This window comes from Alexandromys fortis, unplaced genomic scaffold (genome assembly GCF_014885135.2).
Source record: "Alexandromys fortis isolate MF-2015 unplaced genomic scaffold, M_Fortis_MF-2015_v1.1 scaffold_12, whole genome shotgun sequence".
Lineage (NCBI taxonomy): Eukaryota > Metazoa > Chordata > Mammalia > Rodentia > Cricetidae > Alexandromys > Alexandromys fortis.
Genome location: NW_026067937.1, coordinates 10,415,720 through 10,433,128, shown reverse-complemented (window position 1 = coordinate 10,433,128; position 17,409 = coordinate 10,415,720). Strand labels below are relative to the sequence as shown.

At 36.8% G+C, this 17,409-nt stretch overlaps 1 protein-coding gene across 1 annotated transcript; it reads left to right on the top strand.

Annotated features, from left to right (window-relative positions):
• Positions 1-8,953: 8,953 nt before the first annotated feature.
• On the top strand, positions 8,954-9,422 carry LOC126504557 (eukaryotic translation initiation factor 1-like). Its single transcript, XM_050146934.1, has one exon. The coding sequence runs from the start codon at positions 8,954-8,956 to the stop codon at positions 9,293-9,295; it is 342 nt and encodes a 113-aa protein (XP_050002891.1). The 3' UTR covers positions 9,296-9,422.
• Positions 9,423-17,409: the final 7,987 nt, after the last annotated feature.

Below are 17,409 nucleotides of genomic sequence, written 5' to 3'. Positions count from 1 at the left end.
ATTTGGGCAAGAAATTGCTCTTGCCTAGACTGCTTGATGTTATGTTATATGAACTGAACTTGCAAGACCCACAGAGAAATGACTGCTGAAGTTGCCTAAGAAGGTGAGACAATTCTTTGGGATTCCTGCTTCATGAAAGAGTCTGCCAGACATTCTGCAGGACACAGAAGAAAGTGACTGACAAACTGTCAATACAGGTGAAAAGGTCACTGAAATTTTTTGCTTCCTGGAAAAGTCTGCCTGTGGGCTTGTGGGCTAAAGATGGGTGCTCCAATGATGCAGAGGAATTTTGGTGACTGTCCTTGCAGCAAAATGTTTTTGTCAATTCTAGAGTTTAAAAGCTGCTTACAATGTACATCCTGTTTACTTATGATATCCTTCTGGAGTCTTTGAGAGAGTTTAAGAATAAATTGTTATAAATAATTATAGTGTTAGTTATGATAAAAGATAAAATAGATATAAATACTATATAATTCTTCCTTAATAACAGTTTTGTTATATGTAATTTTACTATGTTAAAAGTAAAACCTTTCTTTTAATTTAAACAGAAAAGGGGAAATGGTGGAAAGTCTATCTGTATACATGTTGCTTTTTTTTGGTTAATGAATAAAAAAATCTGTATTGGCCTGTGATATGGTAGAATAGGGCTGAGAAGGGAACTAAACTAAGTGCTGGGAGAAAAAAAAGACAGAGTCAAAAGACTCTGTTGAGTGGCCAGAGGAGGAAGATGTAAGCCACTAACTGGAACCTTGCCAGGAGGAAGCCTCATAGTAAAATATAAAATAATGGAAATGGGTTAATTCTTGATATAACAGCTTAATATACTTAAGCTATTGGTCAAACAGTATTGCAAATAATATATTTTTGTGTGTTTATTGCAAGACAGAGTGTAGCAGAAACCTCTGAAAATAGAGCAACAGCTGCTAAAAGACATTTAATTATAAATGATCCTGAATTAACCCAAACTATATATTTTGAAAATGCCTTGACTTTAAAATTTAAGTCAAAAGATGTGTTACTTTGGAGAAGAGATTTTGCTTTTGCTTACATAGAAAATGAGAAGCTGTGGATTTATTCTGGGTTAAGAAAAAGAAGTTTTCGTGAAAGAAGACCTTCTAGAAAATCTCCAATATGAACATTAGACCCAAATAATCCAATATTTCAGAGCTCCTATGTTGCAGTTTTCTCTGAGTTCTACATCCAGTACGGCCTAAAGACTGATGACTTTGATGATGTAGCCTCATAGAATACTCCAGCCAGGACTTTGCCATAATATCAAATTTTCTTTGGGTTTCCATTAGATTATCAGCACATCCCCATTCAGCAAGGAGTAGCCTAGAAATCTATGCCCACGTTCCCAAAATCTGGGTTTCTTAGTTACAGTTTTTACTGACAATGGTAAAGAAATAGTCTAAACAAAGAATCTTAGATTCAAAGTTCTGATTTTGAAAAGAGCACTATTTTAATTAATATTAAATATTGTATAATATGTGTAAAATATAGTATATATCTCTATTATATATAAGCCTCACTCATTTTGTTCTTTACCATTACCCTGCAAGAGGTGTTAGTATACCAGCAAGCCTAAAGTGCTGATTTATTAAGATACAAATATAGCTGTCCTTCTAAACAAGCAAGCATTTTTAGTAATTAAATAAAAAACAAATAAATTATATTAATTACTAACCAAAGCTAATTGGAATAACAGAACCATACCTAAAAATGTAATATCTTTAACAAACATTTTAAGAAGTTCAATTTAATTAGAGACCTCAACAGATAGATATGCTCCAAATGTGTAAGACTTTGAATTATCTCTACAGTGCCCCAGAATATAAGGAGTCATTATTTCTCCCTGAGGCTGCATCAATAGCTCTCCATGTGTATGCCTTTCTCAGTCTTCTCTGATCTCTTACTGAGTGTTGGCTCTGAGTACTCCACTCACATGTTGTTGTCTGTGTTAATTAAATATGCACAGCTCAATGTGCATGGGTCAGGACAGGCAGAGGCTGCTAGTCTCTTCCTGGCCACCCAGTCCCGAAATGATCACACAGAAGCTATACTATTTGCAATATTGTTTGGCCAACAGCTTAATTGTATTTTTAGCTACATCTTACAACTTAAATTAAGCCATTTCTACTGTTTTATATTTTACCATGAATTGAGGTTTACTGTCAAGGTTCCAGCTCATCTGTTTCCTGTAGCAAGGTGCCAATACACTTCATCTTCTGACTCTGCTTACTTTATTCCAGCATTTAGTTTAGTTTTCTCGCCTTAGTTCTATTCTACACTGCAATGGGTCCCAAACAGATTTTTTATTAACCAGCGGTACTCATAGCAAGATTACATACAACACAACTATTATCAAGCAAGAATTACAGTTACAATGTTTATATCTATTTTATCTTTTATCATAATTAAGGAAAACTATAATTATAACTATCTATTCTTCAACTCCATCAAAGACTCCAGAAGGATATAACATTACCTAAGTTAACAGGAAGAGCATTGAAAGCAACTTCCAAAAATATTGAATTGACAGAGACATCTTGCTGCCTGGATAGTCAATCAAAGTTCTTCTTTAACATTGGGGCATCCATCTTCAGCCTACAGGCCCATAGTATCTAGCAGACATTCCCATAAAGCAGGAAATTTGAAGATCTCTTATACCTTGTACTGGCAAAGTTCATCATTTGCTTTCTTCTGTGTACTGCAAAATGTCTGGCAGTTCTCTCATGAAGCAGGAACCTCAGGGAACCATCTCACCTTCTTTCCTCAAGTTCAGCAATCATTTCTCTTTGGGTCCTGCATGTCCAGTTAATCAAGCAGTCCAGGCAAGAGCAGTTTCTTGCCCAAATGGCTAACAAACTTCATAAGGAGCTTCTTCGATGCCCATCTTCCTCTTGAAGTAATTGGTGCTGCCAGGAGTAGATGTGCTCACTGTCATAAAAAGTCCTAAGTTCTTAAAAAATTTTAAATAACATATTCTGTTAGTCTTTGAAAGTTTTGAAGAATATCTATTCATCTGAAATATATTTTTGTACATCTAGAAAACCTAAATAACATGACTACAAACTTGATTAGTATAGATGACTATCTATTAATCTGTATTCTTAACTATACACTAAATTTTTAAATGTTCTGCACAAATGTAATACCTAATCAAGAGTAGAAATACACATTGAACAAAATTGACCTTAAATTTGTATCAATAATCCAAGATCCATATCAATGCAATTCTTTTTGTAGTATATCCCCCTTTAAATGAAAATAAACATTTATAAAGAATCATTTTGGGAATTTGGGCATAATTTTCTCCAAAATACTTCCTGCTGTTCATTGGGTGATATAGTTTTAGGGTTTATGGAGAACTTTTTTGGGGACTCTTGTTCCATTAAATCACATTAGCCTGGAAGGAATCCACAGGTTCTCATCTTCTATGGAAACAAAAACAATACTTCTTTTCCAAAGCAGCATATCCTTAGACACAAATTTTGAAGTCAAGATACCTTTATGTTGATTCAGTTATCAGCAATATAATGAAATGTCTGTCTGTACTTAGCTCACATACAGTCAATAAATTCAAAGAAAACAAATAATATACATAATCCAGACTCTCTGTGGATATTCCATCTTCTTTACTCCTTTGATTTATGACTTTCTGTACTCTGTCTTTTAAAAATGTTGCTTTATTTTTTAAATGATTTCCTTCTTTTTATAACTCTCTATCCTCTTTTTATTCTCTCTCCCAAGCCTATGTACAATTTTTAAACACAGTGTCTCATTTAGAGGTCTTTTATGTCTGAATCCGTCCTATTGTATTTCTGTAATAATTTTCTGTGCAGGAACTCTTCTTAAAATGCTAAGTGATGTGGCTATGACTAAGGCTGCTTTTTCTTTTGGCACTTCCCAGTCCTTCATAGCAGAGGCCTGTTCAGTGCCAGCTTAGGGAGCTATGCTCACAGTCCCATTTCCAGGCACACAGTGGATCTATGTTACCCTTAAATAAGTTCTAGTACTCTACTCACAAACTCCATTTAAATCTTTGGTTTCATGATGGAACTAGAGTTGTTCATGCAACTAGTACAAACCAGGAAGCCACCATTTTGAAACCAAGTGATTTTTTGCTACTAATGCTGAATCAGGAAGACCTCTCTTAAATGAGTTGAGGTGCCCATGTTCACTGCCATCAGACAGGGTCTATCTGAAAACATGCAGCTACTAAGAACTTGTGCTTGACTCTCATATTTGTGGGTCTAGAAGTACTCTTTTTTAAGGTTTTTGTTTCTTTTAGGTCTTATGTGCATCCATATCCCAGATGGTGGGTACCAGTCTGTTGGCGGTGGCTGCTCATTAGTTTCCCAGACATCCAGATCAGACAGGCGGGTGGGCATCTTTCTTCTTCTGCAGCAACATGGCTTCTCTCTGACTCTGCCTACTCTTTCCTCCTCTATCTTCTTGGAATTTCTGCCTTGCCCTGTTCTGCACTACAATAGGCCCAAAGCAAGTTCTTTATTAACAAATGCTATTCACGGCATATAGATGGGTATCCCACATCAGGTCTGGGTGGGGTGAGTTATGGTACATAATATTTAGCTGCTTTGATATGCTACTAACACATTTTACATGCTTGCTTCTGGACAACACCGTGGTGCTTCTTGGGCCTTCAAAAATCATGTCATTAAAAGTAGCCACAAACACTGATCCTGAGCTCTTCACTCTAGCAGGAATAAGAAAAAAGAAGAACTGATCTTGGCTCATGAGTGGATGCTCCTTACTGGATGTGGCACTCAGGAGAAAGGGCCCTGCACCTGACCTGGACAGCACAGAAGAATGATCCTGCTATCACAAACAGTTTGGTGAGCAAGCCCAGAAGGCAAAAGAGCAGGAGACTGAGTCCCAGACCCCTCATCTGTAGTGTTTTGTAATGACAAGAGCAAGATGCCCTTCTCCCTTGCCCCTTGTCCCTGTGGCAGGTGAGATAACTGTCCCTGACACTCACCAGCTGCAGCATCTCAAGAAAGCGGGCCATGAACCTTACCTAGGCAACACAGTAGAGTGAACCCTCCTGACAGGTGTGAGGATAAGCTGCCCTGAAAACGAGAGTAAGAGAACTGAACCTACCCCTCATCTGTCCTATGGTGACATCGGCAAGGGAGACAATCTCCCCTACCACCAGCCCTTGCCACCTCTGACAGGTTGGAGAACGAGTTCTAATGTCACAAGAGTGAGAGAGCTGGCCCTGTCTCTCTCCAGCTGCAGCTCTCAGGAAAATGGCCCCTGCATCATACCTGGGCAATACCATAGATTTGGCCCTGGTGGTACATGTATGGGTGAGCATGCTTTGTTGCAATCTCATGAGAGCAGAGGAGCCAGTCCCACACCTTGTTGTTTACTGCATATAGTGATCTAGCCAGGGCAATGTTGGAAGGTTCGTCCTGATAATGAGAATGAAGGAGAGAAAGCAGGCCCAAAACCAGGGCTATGAGTTGCCCATCCCAATATCCACATATCTATGATTTGCTGGAGCACGTGAAGGGGTACATCCTGCAGACCCAAAGCTTCATGATCTCTATGATGTAGAAAAGCAATAAAATATTCAAGAGGAAACCTAGTGAAGGCCCAGAACTGATAGTGTGGTAGAAACCAGAGGCCTGATACTAAACCAACAACTCATTACAGTGAACACTTGCAAGTAAAGATGATTGGACTAAAGGGTATGCTTTGTAACAAACTACACTGTATCAAACTACAGATTCCACAAAAGTTTTTTTTTTGGCTTTTTTTTCTTTTCCTTTATATTTTCTTTTGCTTTATCTTGAGAGGTTTGCCAGGTCAGAGGGCAGTTCTAAGGGAAAGAGAAATGAGTGGTAAGAATATGGATGATTTGAAATCCAGAGAGAATCACAAAAAAGTTAATTTAGTAAAAAGACACTCACATAATTACTGTCCTTTATTATTTTCCTCACATGCATTTGTAATATTCAAACCTTTTGGGTATTATTTTTATTTAGAAAATATAGGCTATATAAAGAAAAAAATTTTCAACTTATTTGCTCTTACATATAAACTTTCTTAATGTTCCTGGCCATATATTTGATTCATACAATTACTTACAGAATGAGAAAATTACCTTAGCAGAGAAAAGCCTGTATAGGTACATATTAATTAATTAATTATCAATTTGAAATGAGCAAATTATTGTGATTACCTTCAAATTATATATTTATAATGGAAAAGTGAGAGTAACACTGTCTATTGCTGCTTCTTTGACCACTGCATGTTTAAGAAAATAAAATTGATAGTAATATAATGGTTAAATCAGGAAATGACTGAAAATATAACCAAAGAGTTATGAGAGATTAAAATCAAAACATTCTCTTATTCTATTTTTTAAATTTACATATGGAAAATTGAGTAGTACTTATTGGCAATTCCTTTTGATTACATAATTCTGATAGTTTTTACTCCAAGTTGACCCATAGTTCTTGTGTTTGAAAACATGATGTCTAACTGTTGGTTCTGATTTGGAGGTTGTGACACTTTGAAAAGTGGCACCTCGTTGGAAGAAGTGACGATTTTGAAGGCAAACTTTGGAAGTTATTACCCCATTTTTGGCTTCATTCATCCCTCTACTTACTAGTGCAGGTGATAGATGAAGAATAAGCCACAATGCAATGCTTTCCTGACAGAGTCATGAGCATAGCTTACCACCATACCTATAAAGTCATAATGTATTGTTTCTACTGGAAAATGAAGGACTAAGCTTTCTTTCCTCAAGTTCTTCAGGTGTGTTGTCACCTTGATAAGGAAAATAATACAAACAATGTCTACTGAGAAATTTTTTATAGCTATAATAAATGGGTCCTTCAGTTCATAGAGCCTTTGATATATGGGAGGGTATTGAAATACACAGACATGTGACCTTGAAATGTCCCAGAGACTGTCATAGGAGATTGATTGGCATCCTGGTATAAGTGCAGAGGATCAGCAAGTAAACAGAAATGTAGACAATTACAACCATATCCATATTAATGAGACTGTAGAAGGGAAGTAGCTTGAAGTGATCATATTCTGTCTTTATAAAACATACCTAGATATACGTCACCAAGTTTAAAATTTGAATGACATTGAATTCAAAACTAATAAACTACTTTTTTAGAGTACATTTAAAAATAGAATAAGAATCAGGTTGTGCCATAGTTACTACTCACTGTTTAGTTAGATTTATGATGGTCAAGAAAAAAAAATAAAGCAGAGAGATGTGAAAATGTGTAATTTGACCAGGAAAAGGGAAAGACTGAATTGAAAGATGTGCAAACAATGACTGTGAATAAAGTAAATGTGAACAAAGCAGTGGAACCTTGGAGAATAGAGTAATTAGTACTGGGGAGTGGTAAACATCCCAGACAAACCTCCATCTACCAAAGACTTCATCTGTAAAACTGCAAATTCAAAAGAGAAGAGAGTTACTGGAAAATAGTACTTGAAAAGAGGGTAGCATCTATAGGATACTCTCCTCCAGTAAAACTGCCCAAGAAAAATAGTTCCAAAGTTATCTGTCCAGGTTATTTAAAGCGACACAAGCCAGGTTCTAAGAGACAAAAATAAAATCACAAGCCTTGTATCTTTAGAATGCAAGTGGGGCTAAAGAAGGCCTAGCACTGCAAGTCTTGGGTATTTTTATTTTTCCCTTCCAAAAGTTATATAATTATATTCTTTAACTGTAATATATCTAATTGTATGTAAGACTCCCTAAGTGATGTGCCTTTTTCTACATTCTTCTATTAGCTTATAATTTTAAAACCTTGTGTTGAAGTATTTCAAGGAACACTGCATTCTTAACATAAAAAACATAAATGCAAATTATTTTTGTAATGCCAATGTTTTTAAAATTAAGAGCTACCAATTCAGTCACTATTTGGGATCCCAGGAACCAGAAAAACACCATCACAGTTTCAGCATATATTCCTTGCAATTTCAGCTGGAAATTATGCTTAACTTTAACGAAGTCTGAGGAGTCTCTGGAATACGTACTTTGCATTTGCCATGCTTTCTCTCAACATGAGTTCATTAATTTACTAGCTATCCAAACAAATTACAGAAACCTAAGTCTATTCCCAGTGCAAACATCCACAGCATAAACTTCACATTAGGTTATTTGTAACTGAAAGCCTGGAAATTAGTGACAAATAATGTTACAGATGGCATTACTAGGAAGCTGGCTCACATGCCAATTGTTCCGCTTCTCTCCCTCAACTAACGTGCAAGGAAAATGACAGAAAGTTTAGATCTGCAGGAAAGTTCCTATAATTACTTCTCCCAAGACAGCTGAATGGAATACTTTGAAAATATTCGGAGAGCAATCAGACTTTCATGGAATGATTAGCATCTTCCCACCTCTCTTGCTATTTTTATCTCTCATTTTTCTTAGCTTTTATTTTCTTTTTGATAGATTTTTAATACCCATCTTCTAAGAAACAGTAGGGACTCAAACTTGTTATTGACAATTAAGCATCTCTGACATCACACAAGTTATTTACTTTTATGTGCTCTGGATATTCAACTTGTAGTATATGCATTATTATGCTGCCAAAGTCCAACAAAGAAACAAATGAACTGATCAGTTACTATAGTAATCATATTCATGGGATTATAAAATTGATAGATTTAATCTTGGCAGAAGAAATATTGGTTCAGAGGCATACAAGTAAGTGCAAACATTTGTAGTCATGTGATACACCACTTCCAGTAATCATAATGATTGCTGAATTAAGAAATAGTTGAATACCCAGTCACTGAGCCGCCGCCGAGGACTCAGCTGCCTCCCCCTAGAGCCCCCTTGCTTCCCGAGGCACTGTCCCCGTGCCCCCCTGCCCTCCTCCCCCCGCCCGCCTTCTCCAGCAGCCGCCTTCAGCAGGCCTTTTCCACCAAGGAAAAGGAATCCTATCGTATGTCCGCTATTCAGAACCTTCACTCTTTCAACCCCTTTGCTGATGCAAGTAAGGGTGATGACCTGCTTCCTGCTGGCACTGAGGATTATATCCATATAAGAATTCAACAGAGAACCGGCAGGAAGACCCTTATCACTGTCCAAGGGATCGCTGATGATTACGATAAAAAGAAACTAGTGAAGGCGTTTAAGAAGAAATTTGCCTGCAATGATACTGTAATTGAACATCCAGAATATGGAGAAGTAATTCAGCTACAGGGTGACCAGCGCAAGAACATATGCCAGTTCCTAATAGAGATTGGACTGGCTAAGGACGATCAGCTGAAGGTTCATGGGTTTTAAGTGCTTGTGACTCTGAAGCTTAAGTGAGGATTTCCTTGCAATGAGTAGAATTTCCCTCCTGTCCCTTGTCACAAGTTTAAAAACCTCACAGCTTGTATAATGTAACCATTTGAGGTCCGCTTTTAACTTGGACTAGTGAAACTCTGGGGCCAACTCCCTGACCAGCAGGAAAGAACAGCCACCAGACGAGGATTCTTCCCAAATCACGCTTTCGCTTTATTGGAGCCTCTAGGTTATAGGGAGAGCAGGAAGCAAGGGGCCCCAAGCTCTGAGCTGCAGTTGCTTATATAGGGAGTCTGCCTAGCAACCTTTGATACTTCAACTACTTCTCTGGAGACCCACCAGCCGGAAAGAAAACAAACATCCTTGTCAATTACGGACCACAAGGAAGTTCCCCTGCCGGTCAGGGGGGAGTGTAGGCAGCTAGATCCCACAACTCACCCTGGTTTCTGGTGGAAGAACTGCAATCTTATCAAGCGAGGCCAGAGCCAAATGCCATCTTGTAATGGCAGCCACTCAAATTGGCTCCCAGCATAACTCCTTCATGCAATAAACTGAAAAGAGCCATAAAAAAAGAAAAAGAAATAGTTGAATCATTAGAACAGAAAAAATACCTTTTATTCATTCTAAATATACTTTCTTCACCTGGCTTCTTTTTGAAGCTCTATACATTAAGCTCCAAAGCACATGGGATTTATTATTTACTTCATATAGTTTTGCATAATTTTATTTGATTTGCTCTTAAAAAGTGTATATTTTATTCTTAAGGTTTTTTTTACATCTCACCCTCTATAAAAACATATGTATTAATTATTATTGTTGTATTTGTGTATGTTGGTATGAGCATACATGTCATGATGAACATTATACGGTTCTGGGATCAAATTCACATCATCAGGCTTAAAAGGTATATTTACCAGCAGAGAAATCTTGCAGGTACTCATCTGATATTTTATTTACCAGTTTAATCAGTATTTTAATATTCTCAATCAATAATATTAATTTAATAGGTACATTTTCAGTTTCAGTAAGGTAAATATTACTATAAATTTTCATCTTTCCTTTCTTTGGTTTGCCCTTCTTTTCTTCCTTTGTTTTCCTTTTGTCTTGCCTTATCTTCTTCATTTTTTTTCTTCCCCTTATCACCTTATATTACCACTCCCATCTTCTTTCCCTCCTCCTTGACTACTCTCTCTTTCTTTCTTTCTTTCTTTCTTTCTTTCTTTCTTTCTTTCTTTCTTTCTTTCTTTCTTTCTTTCTTTCCTCTTTCCTCTTTCTTTCTTTCTTTCCTTGCTTCCTTCCTTCCTCTGTCCCATTCATCTTCTCTCTCTCTCTCTCTTCCTCTTTCTTTCATTTATTCCTCCATATCTTTTTATCCTCTGCTTCTCCTATTCCCTTTACCCTTTTTCTTCATTTTTCCTGTTTTTCTCTTTTCACTCATCTCCTTTCCTTTCTTCTCCTCCTCTCTAATGACATTTCTGTCTTTCCTCATTCCATCTTTCCTCTTGGTTTCCTTAATACTCTATTTCTTTCTGCCTTTTTTCTTCCTTCTCGTTTTTGGCAAGCGGGGGGGGGGTACATATTTGTTTATTTGTCTGTGTGTGAGAGTGATTAAGTATAGGCCTTGAACATAGTATATAAGTTCTACCTCAATCATTGAACATTTCCCCAGCCTGTAATACTTGATATACTTTTCTATCTTAAGTAACAGTTAATTATGCATTTCAGTCAGGCACAGAATCACTATCCAGTCTCATCCTAGACTCAAACTGTTGGCACTCCTCTAGTTTCAACTTTCCAGAGTGTTATATTATAGCCATGAACCACAAGTCTTTTCTTTTCTTTCTTTTTCTTTTCTTTTTCTTTTTTTTTTGTTTTTTTTTGAGAAAGGGTTTCTCTGTGGTTTTGGAGCCTGTCCTGGAACTAGCTCTTGTAGACCAGGCTGGCCTCGAACTCACAGACATCCGCCTGCCTCTGCCTCCCAAGTGCTGGGATTAAAGGTGTGCGCCACCACCGCCCGGCTGAACCACAAGTCTTAAGTTACTTTGATAGGCTCCTGATCATGTTTCCTTCTTCTAGAAATGGTTGTAAATCCTCCAGGCCTCAGCTGTTTTCAGGAGTTCTCCGTATTCGCACTTGTGATAGCTAGGGTCTGTGAAGTTTGAGAAAATTATTATGTAGAAACTTTCACATTGTAGGGAGTATTCCTCTGCCTCACCAGCTAGTTCCCATATCATGATAGAGATACTTCTTATTAATGATGAGAGCTTAGTTGATAGCTTAGACTAGTTTCTATCTGACTCTTATAACTTAAATTAATTAATTTACCCTCTACCTTATGACTTTATTGCCTTTTCTCCTATTACCCTTGCTACTTGCTCTCTGTCTGGCTGTAAACTCTCCACTTCTTTCTAGCATCCTGTGTGACTGAAAATCCTCCGGAGTTATTGGTCATTCAGCTGTTTATTAAACAAATCAGAATGGCACATATTCACAGCATACAAAGAGATTATTCCAAAACAATTCCTTTTCAACGCAAGTTGCACATATAGAAAACATAAATTCCTGAATTTTTTTTGATACTTCCTTCCTATGTCACTATTCTTTAGACATGGATAGTTACAAAACCTCAGAATTCCTAAAATAGTTTTTAATATTATTATCATTTGTCTCATTCAACATCATTCACTCAGCATATTGATAACTAACATTAATTCATTTAATACATGATTATACATCACAGTTTTAAGAATTTTTATTTTAATTTCTTCACTAAAATGATAAATGACCCAATTTTTACTAAATATATGTTTGGATTCTTCCATTAAAAAGAATGAAACTTTGTATCTCACTTGAAATTTGATGCTTTTAAAAATCTGAAAAAAAAAGCATGGCTTCAAGTCAGTGAAGTAATTGGAGCATCTATTAGATAAATATTTTCAGTTAAGACAACTCCTTATCCTCCAGTAGACTTTTGAGGGAACATCCTCCTTTTCATTCTAAATCTGTTTGTGAATAAACACTACTTTGCAAATCACAAACTATATTTTGATCACTTGAAGTGCCTTGCAGAAAGAAATCATTTTTCAATCAAATAACTGTTTAGATAACTGGTTCATGAAGCAATCTGAACTACATTGTACAGTGACATCAAGCATCTCTACAGTACATCAAAATATACTGCCTAGTGAAGATACTCAGTTGAATTCACAGACTTCAAAGTGGACAACAATGGGTTGCACACATGCTAGATGGAAGCTGTTATTAATTATGTGAATCCAAACTGTTATTTAGAGTGATGGAAAAAGCTGAATGAAGGTTTTAAGTTGAAGAGTGTTAGGAGTAAAAGGTCTTATGAGTGATGTGATATATATATATAGAATTAGGTTAAAGGGAGAAATGTGTGAGTTAGTTCAATAATCTCTGCTAATACACATATGATTTCTAATAGTTCCACCCTATGTTTGCCTAGGTAGGATTAAACCATTGGAGCATTTTAAGGTGAAAATGCACCTGTAAAATTAGTGGAAATTTTTGTTTGCTTGTTTGTTTGTTTCATTGACTGTGGTTTTAGAAGATAGCTTTTTCTGGCAGGAAAGAAATGGAATAAACAGGAGACATATGCATCAGAAACAATACTTTCTTTGTGAGATTTTGTTTAAAAGCCTTAGAAATACAGTGACAGTTCAAATAGAACATTAAATTGATAAAGTTTTCAGTTTAGATTATTCTTTGCATTTGCACCTAAACTAGAAAAACATTTGAGAATGCAGAAATATTGGGACTAGAGAATCCAGTTGTGGATTGTGTCCATATCCTGAAAATGGAAGATGATCTGCATAGGGATGGATGGAATACAAAATTCAAAGTGAATAGAGAAGGCACTGATGATTTTTTTTAAATTTTTTTTTATTATTATTAAAAATTTCCACATCCTCCCCTCCTCCCATTTCCGTCCCCCTCCCCTGTCCCTCTCCAGTCCAAAGAGCAGTCAGGGTTCCCTGCCCTGTGGGAAGTCCAAGGTCCTTCCCCTCCATCCAGGTCCAGGAAGGTGAGCACCCAAACAGACTAGGCTCCCACAAAGCCAGTGCATGCAGTAGGATCAAAACCCAGTGCCAATGTCCTTTTCTTCTCAGTCAGCCCTCAGTATCAGCCACATTCAGAGAGTCAGGTTTGATCACATGCTCCATCAGACTCAGTTCAGCTGGCCTTGCTAAGCTCCCATTAGATCAGCCTCACCATCTCAGTGGGTGGGTGCACCCCTTGTGGTCCTGACTTCCTTTTTTTTTTTTTTTTTTTTTTTTTTGACTGTGTTCCAGAAAGGACAAATGGGTAACTTGTCTTATGCTTAATAAAATTCATAGTTTGCTGTTTTTGATGTAGTTGTTTTGAAAGACAGAATTTCGTAAGTAAGTAACAATTTTATCTTCTTGTTGGGCCTCATAAGGCCTGGGCATTAAGCCCAATGTTGCTCCCTAACTTGAATTTGGTGAGGCCTAGTGTGGCTTCCTGGCCCTGGCTTGAGTTTGGAGAACAGTCTCCTGCTACTCAACCTGGGTCCATCTCTGCCCAGGCACTGTTGATAAGGCAGAATGTTGTTGGCCCTTGTTTCTTGCTTCACCTTGGCACATCCCAGGCTTCTGCACCCCATAACAAACCTATATAAGTCCTTGCTTGATACCATTAAATGAGTTTCTGCTTTGACAGACTCCAGACTCAGTGGTTGTGTTTCTCCTTGTGCCCAGGGGCTATGTCACCATCCCAAATTCAGCCCCATGGAGAGGTAGGCTTGGCTCTGTCCCAGATTTTTCTGCCACAGAACCAGGAAGATTTATGCCCCGTTTGAGGATGCCTGTTCTGCCAGAGAACCCAGCACCCACACACTGAGACAATGGGGGTGTTCTATCGGGAACTCACCAAGGCCAGCTGGACTGGGACTGAAAAAGCATGGGATAAAACCGGACTTGCAGAACATAGCGGACAATGAGGACTGCTGAGAAGTCAAGAACAATGGCACTGGGTTTTGATCCTACTGCACATACTGGCTTTGTGGAAGCCTAGGCTGTTTGGTTGTTCACCTTACTAGACCTGGAAGGAGGTGGGAGGTCCTTGAACTCCCCTCAGGGCAGGGAACCCTGACTGCTCTTGGGGCTGATGAGAGAGGGGGAGTTGATTGGGGGAGGGGGAGGGAAATGGGAGGCTGTGGCGGGGAGGAGAGAGAAATCTTTAATAAATAAATAAAACAAAATAAATGGGAAAAAACAAAGAAAATTGCAGGGATTGGTACCAAGGTACAGTGTAAAGGAAGGAGACATTACAGTTCAGTAGATTTCTCAGTTGTCTATCTATGGACAACTATATCCAAAATATAGAAAATTTAATATAAAAATAAAGAGATGTTAAAATCAAACACTTTTATATCACATAGGGGAAGAAAACAAAAGCCAGAGATCTAAAAACCCCAAAAAAGTAGAGATTACCAGTAACATAAAAAAGCATAATATATAATTCACTCTTCATTGAAACCACAACCCCTAAACATGAGAAAAGAGTGCTGCACAATTAAGTAAATGAAAGTATTCAATACTTAAGTTTCTTCTTGAATAAAGAAAATAAATGGATGAAAACAATTAACAAAAGAATTGCTAATATCAGAACTGTAACAGGATGCATACACTTAAAGAAATGTAAGTCAGCATCTTTGTTAAAATCATAGTTGGGTTTCTCAGGCAGGAAATACAGATGGAAATGGGCTGTGTTTTGATTGAATTAAAGAGCAAATTATGGTAATGGACATATATGTGTGCTGTGCATTCCTTATATTCTTGGAAAATATATGCTCTAATTAAAACTATTAACTTTCAGTTTTTATAATCACTGATAAGATAAACTGAGTTCATATAGTGTAGTGGACATTATACTAAGATGAACATACTAAAGTAAACCTCTTATTTCTTCATATGATTTATTATTTTATTTTGTTAAATTTTGTGTTTTTATCTTCATAATTTATATATGCTTATTTTAATTAAAAATTATGTTATGATCCTCCTTGCCTTTATACCCTTGTATCCTATTTTATACATTACTACATCTTGTATTCAAATCATTAAATCAAGAAGAAGCATTTTAATTTCACTCTGGTACAAGAACAAACATTGCCAAATAGATAGCACTTGTTTTTAATTTTAAGAATTATTTACTTCATTTAATATGTATGAGTGTCCAACCCAATGAATATTTGTGTGCTACATGCATTCCTTGGGTGTGATAGAAGAGAGACAGTGTAGAACCCATTGAACCTGGACTTAGGGATGATTGTGGCCTGTCATGTTGCTGCTCGTAATCATATTTAGAGTCATTGAAACAATAAGTGTTCTTAACTGTTCAGTCATTAGTCCAGTCTTGTTTTAGTTATTTCTTTAATTTTATGTATATTCCAGTGATTTCTTACTTCTCAGTACTGGTCTCATGTGTGTCATGATATTTTCTCCTGCATAGGTTTATTTAAAGTTAAGTGAGGTATCCCTTGAACATAAGTATGCCATGACTTTCGCATATTTATGTGTTTTTTTGAAGAAGGCAAATAGTGTATTTCTGGCAAATCAGATAATACTTCTATTCAGATATTTAACAAGAAGAATTCACAATAAATGAGACTTCGCTGACCAGATGTGGTACATGTTATTGTAGTTCCAAGCAGGCTGTAAGTATGAAGATGACAAAAGTACACATATTTAAGGAATAACGAGAGATTGCTTTAGCTAAAGAATTTATGTATATAAAATGGGAACATAATCAATAAGAGTACAATGTGTTAGGATAATGTTATTGGATTTTGGAGTTAGAGAGTAAACTGTACTTTATTTGAAAAAATAATCTAAAAAAATTTACTAGACAACTGTTCTTATAATAAAAGATGCCTTTGGCAGATGTTAATCTGAAAGAGGTTAGTATAAATAGTCACATTATTCAATTTTCAGAATGCCTAAACTATATAATTCTAAGAATTTAATGGGTGATTACATTATATTCCAAAGCTTAAAATTTCTGGCAAAAAATGGAATAAAAGCAATGGACTAATATAGAAATTGCATTACTAAACAAAGAACTATTTTTAAATATATTCCTTGATTCCTTATTTCCATAGTGATTATTTTCCCAGGAGTCTGTATAGACACAAAACAAGATAATGTGTGTGTGTGTGTGTGTTAAAAGCAGTTTAATTAGGTTAGGATAGAATATATGATATTCTGGTAATCCAATAATGGCTGTATCACTTGGACATTATTGAGAATCATGTAGTTTCTATATTCACAAGACTGGATGACTCAGCTTGTTTCTAAACTGGTATAGTAGACTGCGAAGATTCATGGAGAGCTTCTAGTTTCCAGTCTTTCTGTCAATCATGTTTTGAATAAACACTGATTGGCCATGTGGGAAGTATAGACAGCCAACCAGACAGGAAGTAGAGGTGGGGTGATAAGAACAGAATTCTGAGAAGTAGGAAGCCCATTCCCCCCATTCCTGCCCAGACCACTGAAGAAGCAAGATGTATTCTACCCAGATGAGAAAGGTACCGAGCCATGTGGCTAACATAGATAAGAACAATGGGTTAATATAAGCTATAAGAGCTAATAAGAAGCCTGAGCTAATGGGCCAATAAGTTTTATAATTTATGGAGATCTCTGTGTGACTTTCTCTGGGACTAAATGGCTGGGGGACTGGGCAGGACAGAAACCCCAACAAGCAGCCTGGCCCTCATGTTACAGAATGGCAACCAATGTGGATAACAGTTACAGTATTAAGGAACATCATGGGTCTTTCTTTCACACTTCATCTTTATACGTAATTTCATAATTATTGAATCAAACATAATGTAACTAAATTGCATGTTTTGGTGAGGGCAGATGAAATTCTTTTCAGTCTTGATCATATAATAATAGTGTTTACTGTGCATACATCTACCCAGCCTTTATTATTAACAATGTTTACTTACAAATGTAGATGCAGTGGGAAAACAGCTCCAGGCTACTTTCACCTATAGAAACAGAGTGAGAAAGTAGTTCAAGGCCATTGTGAAGTACCTGTGACTCTGCTTCAAAATAAACAGA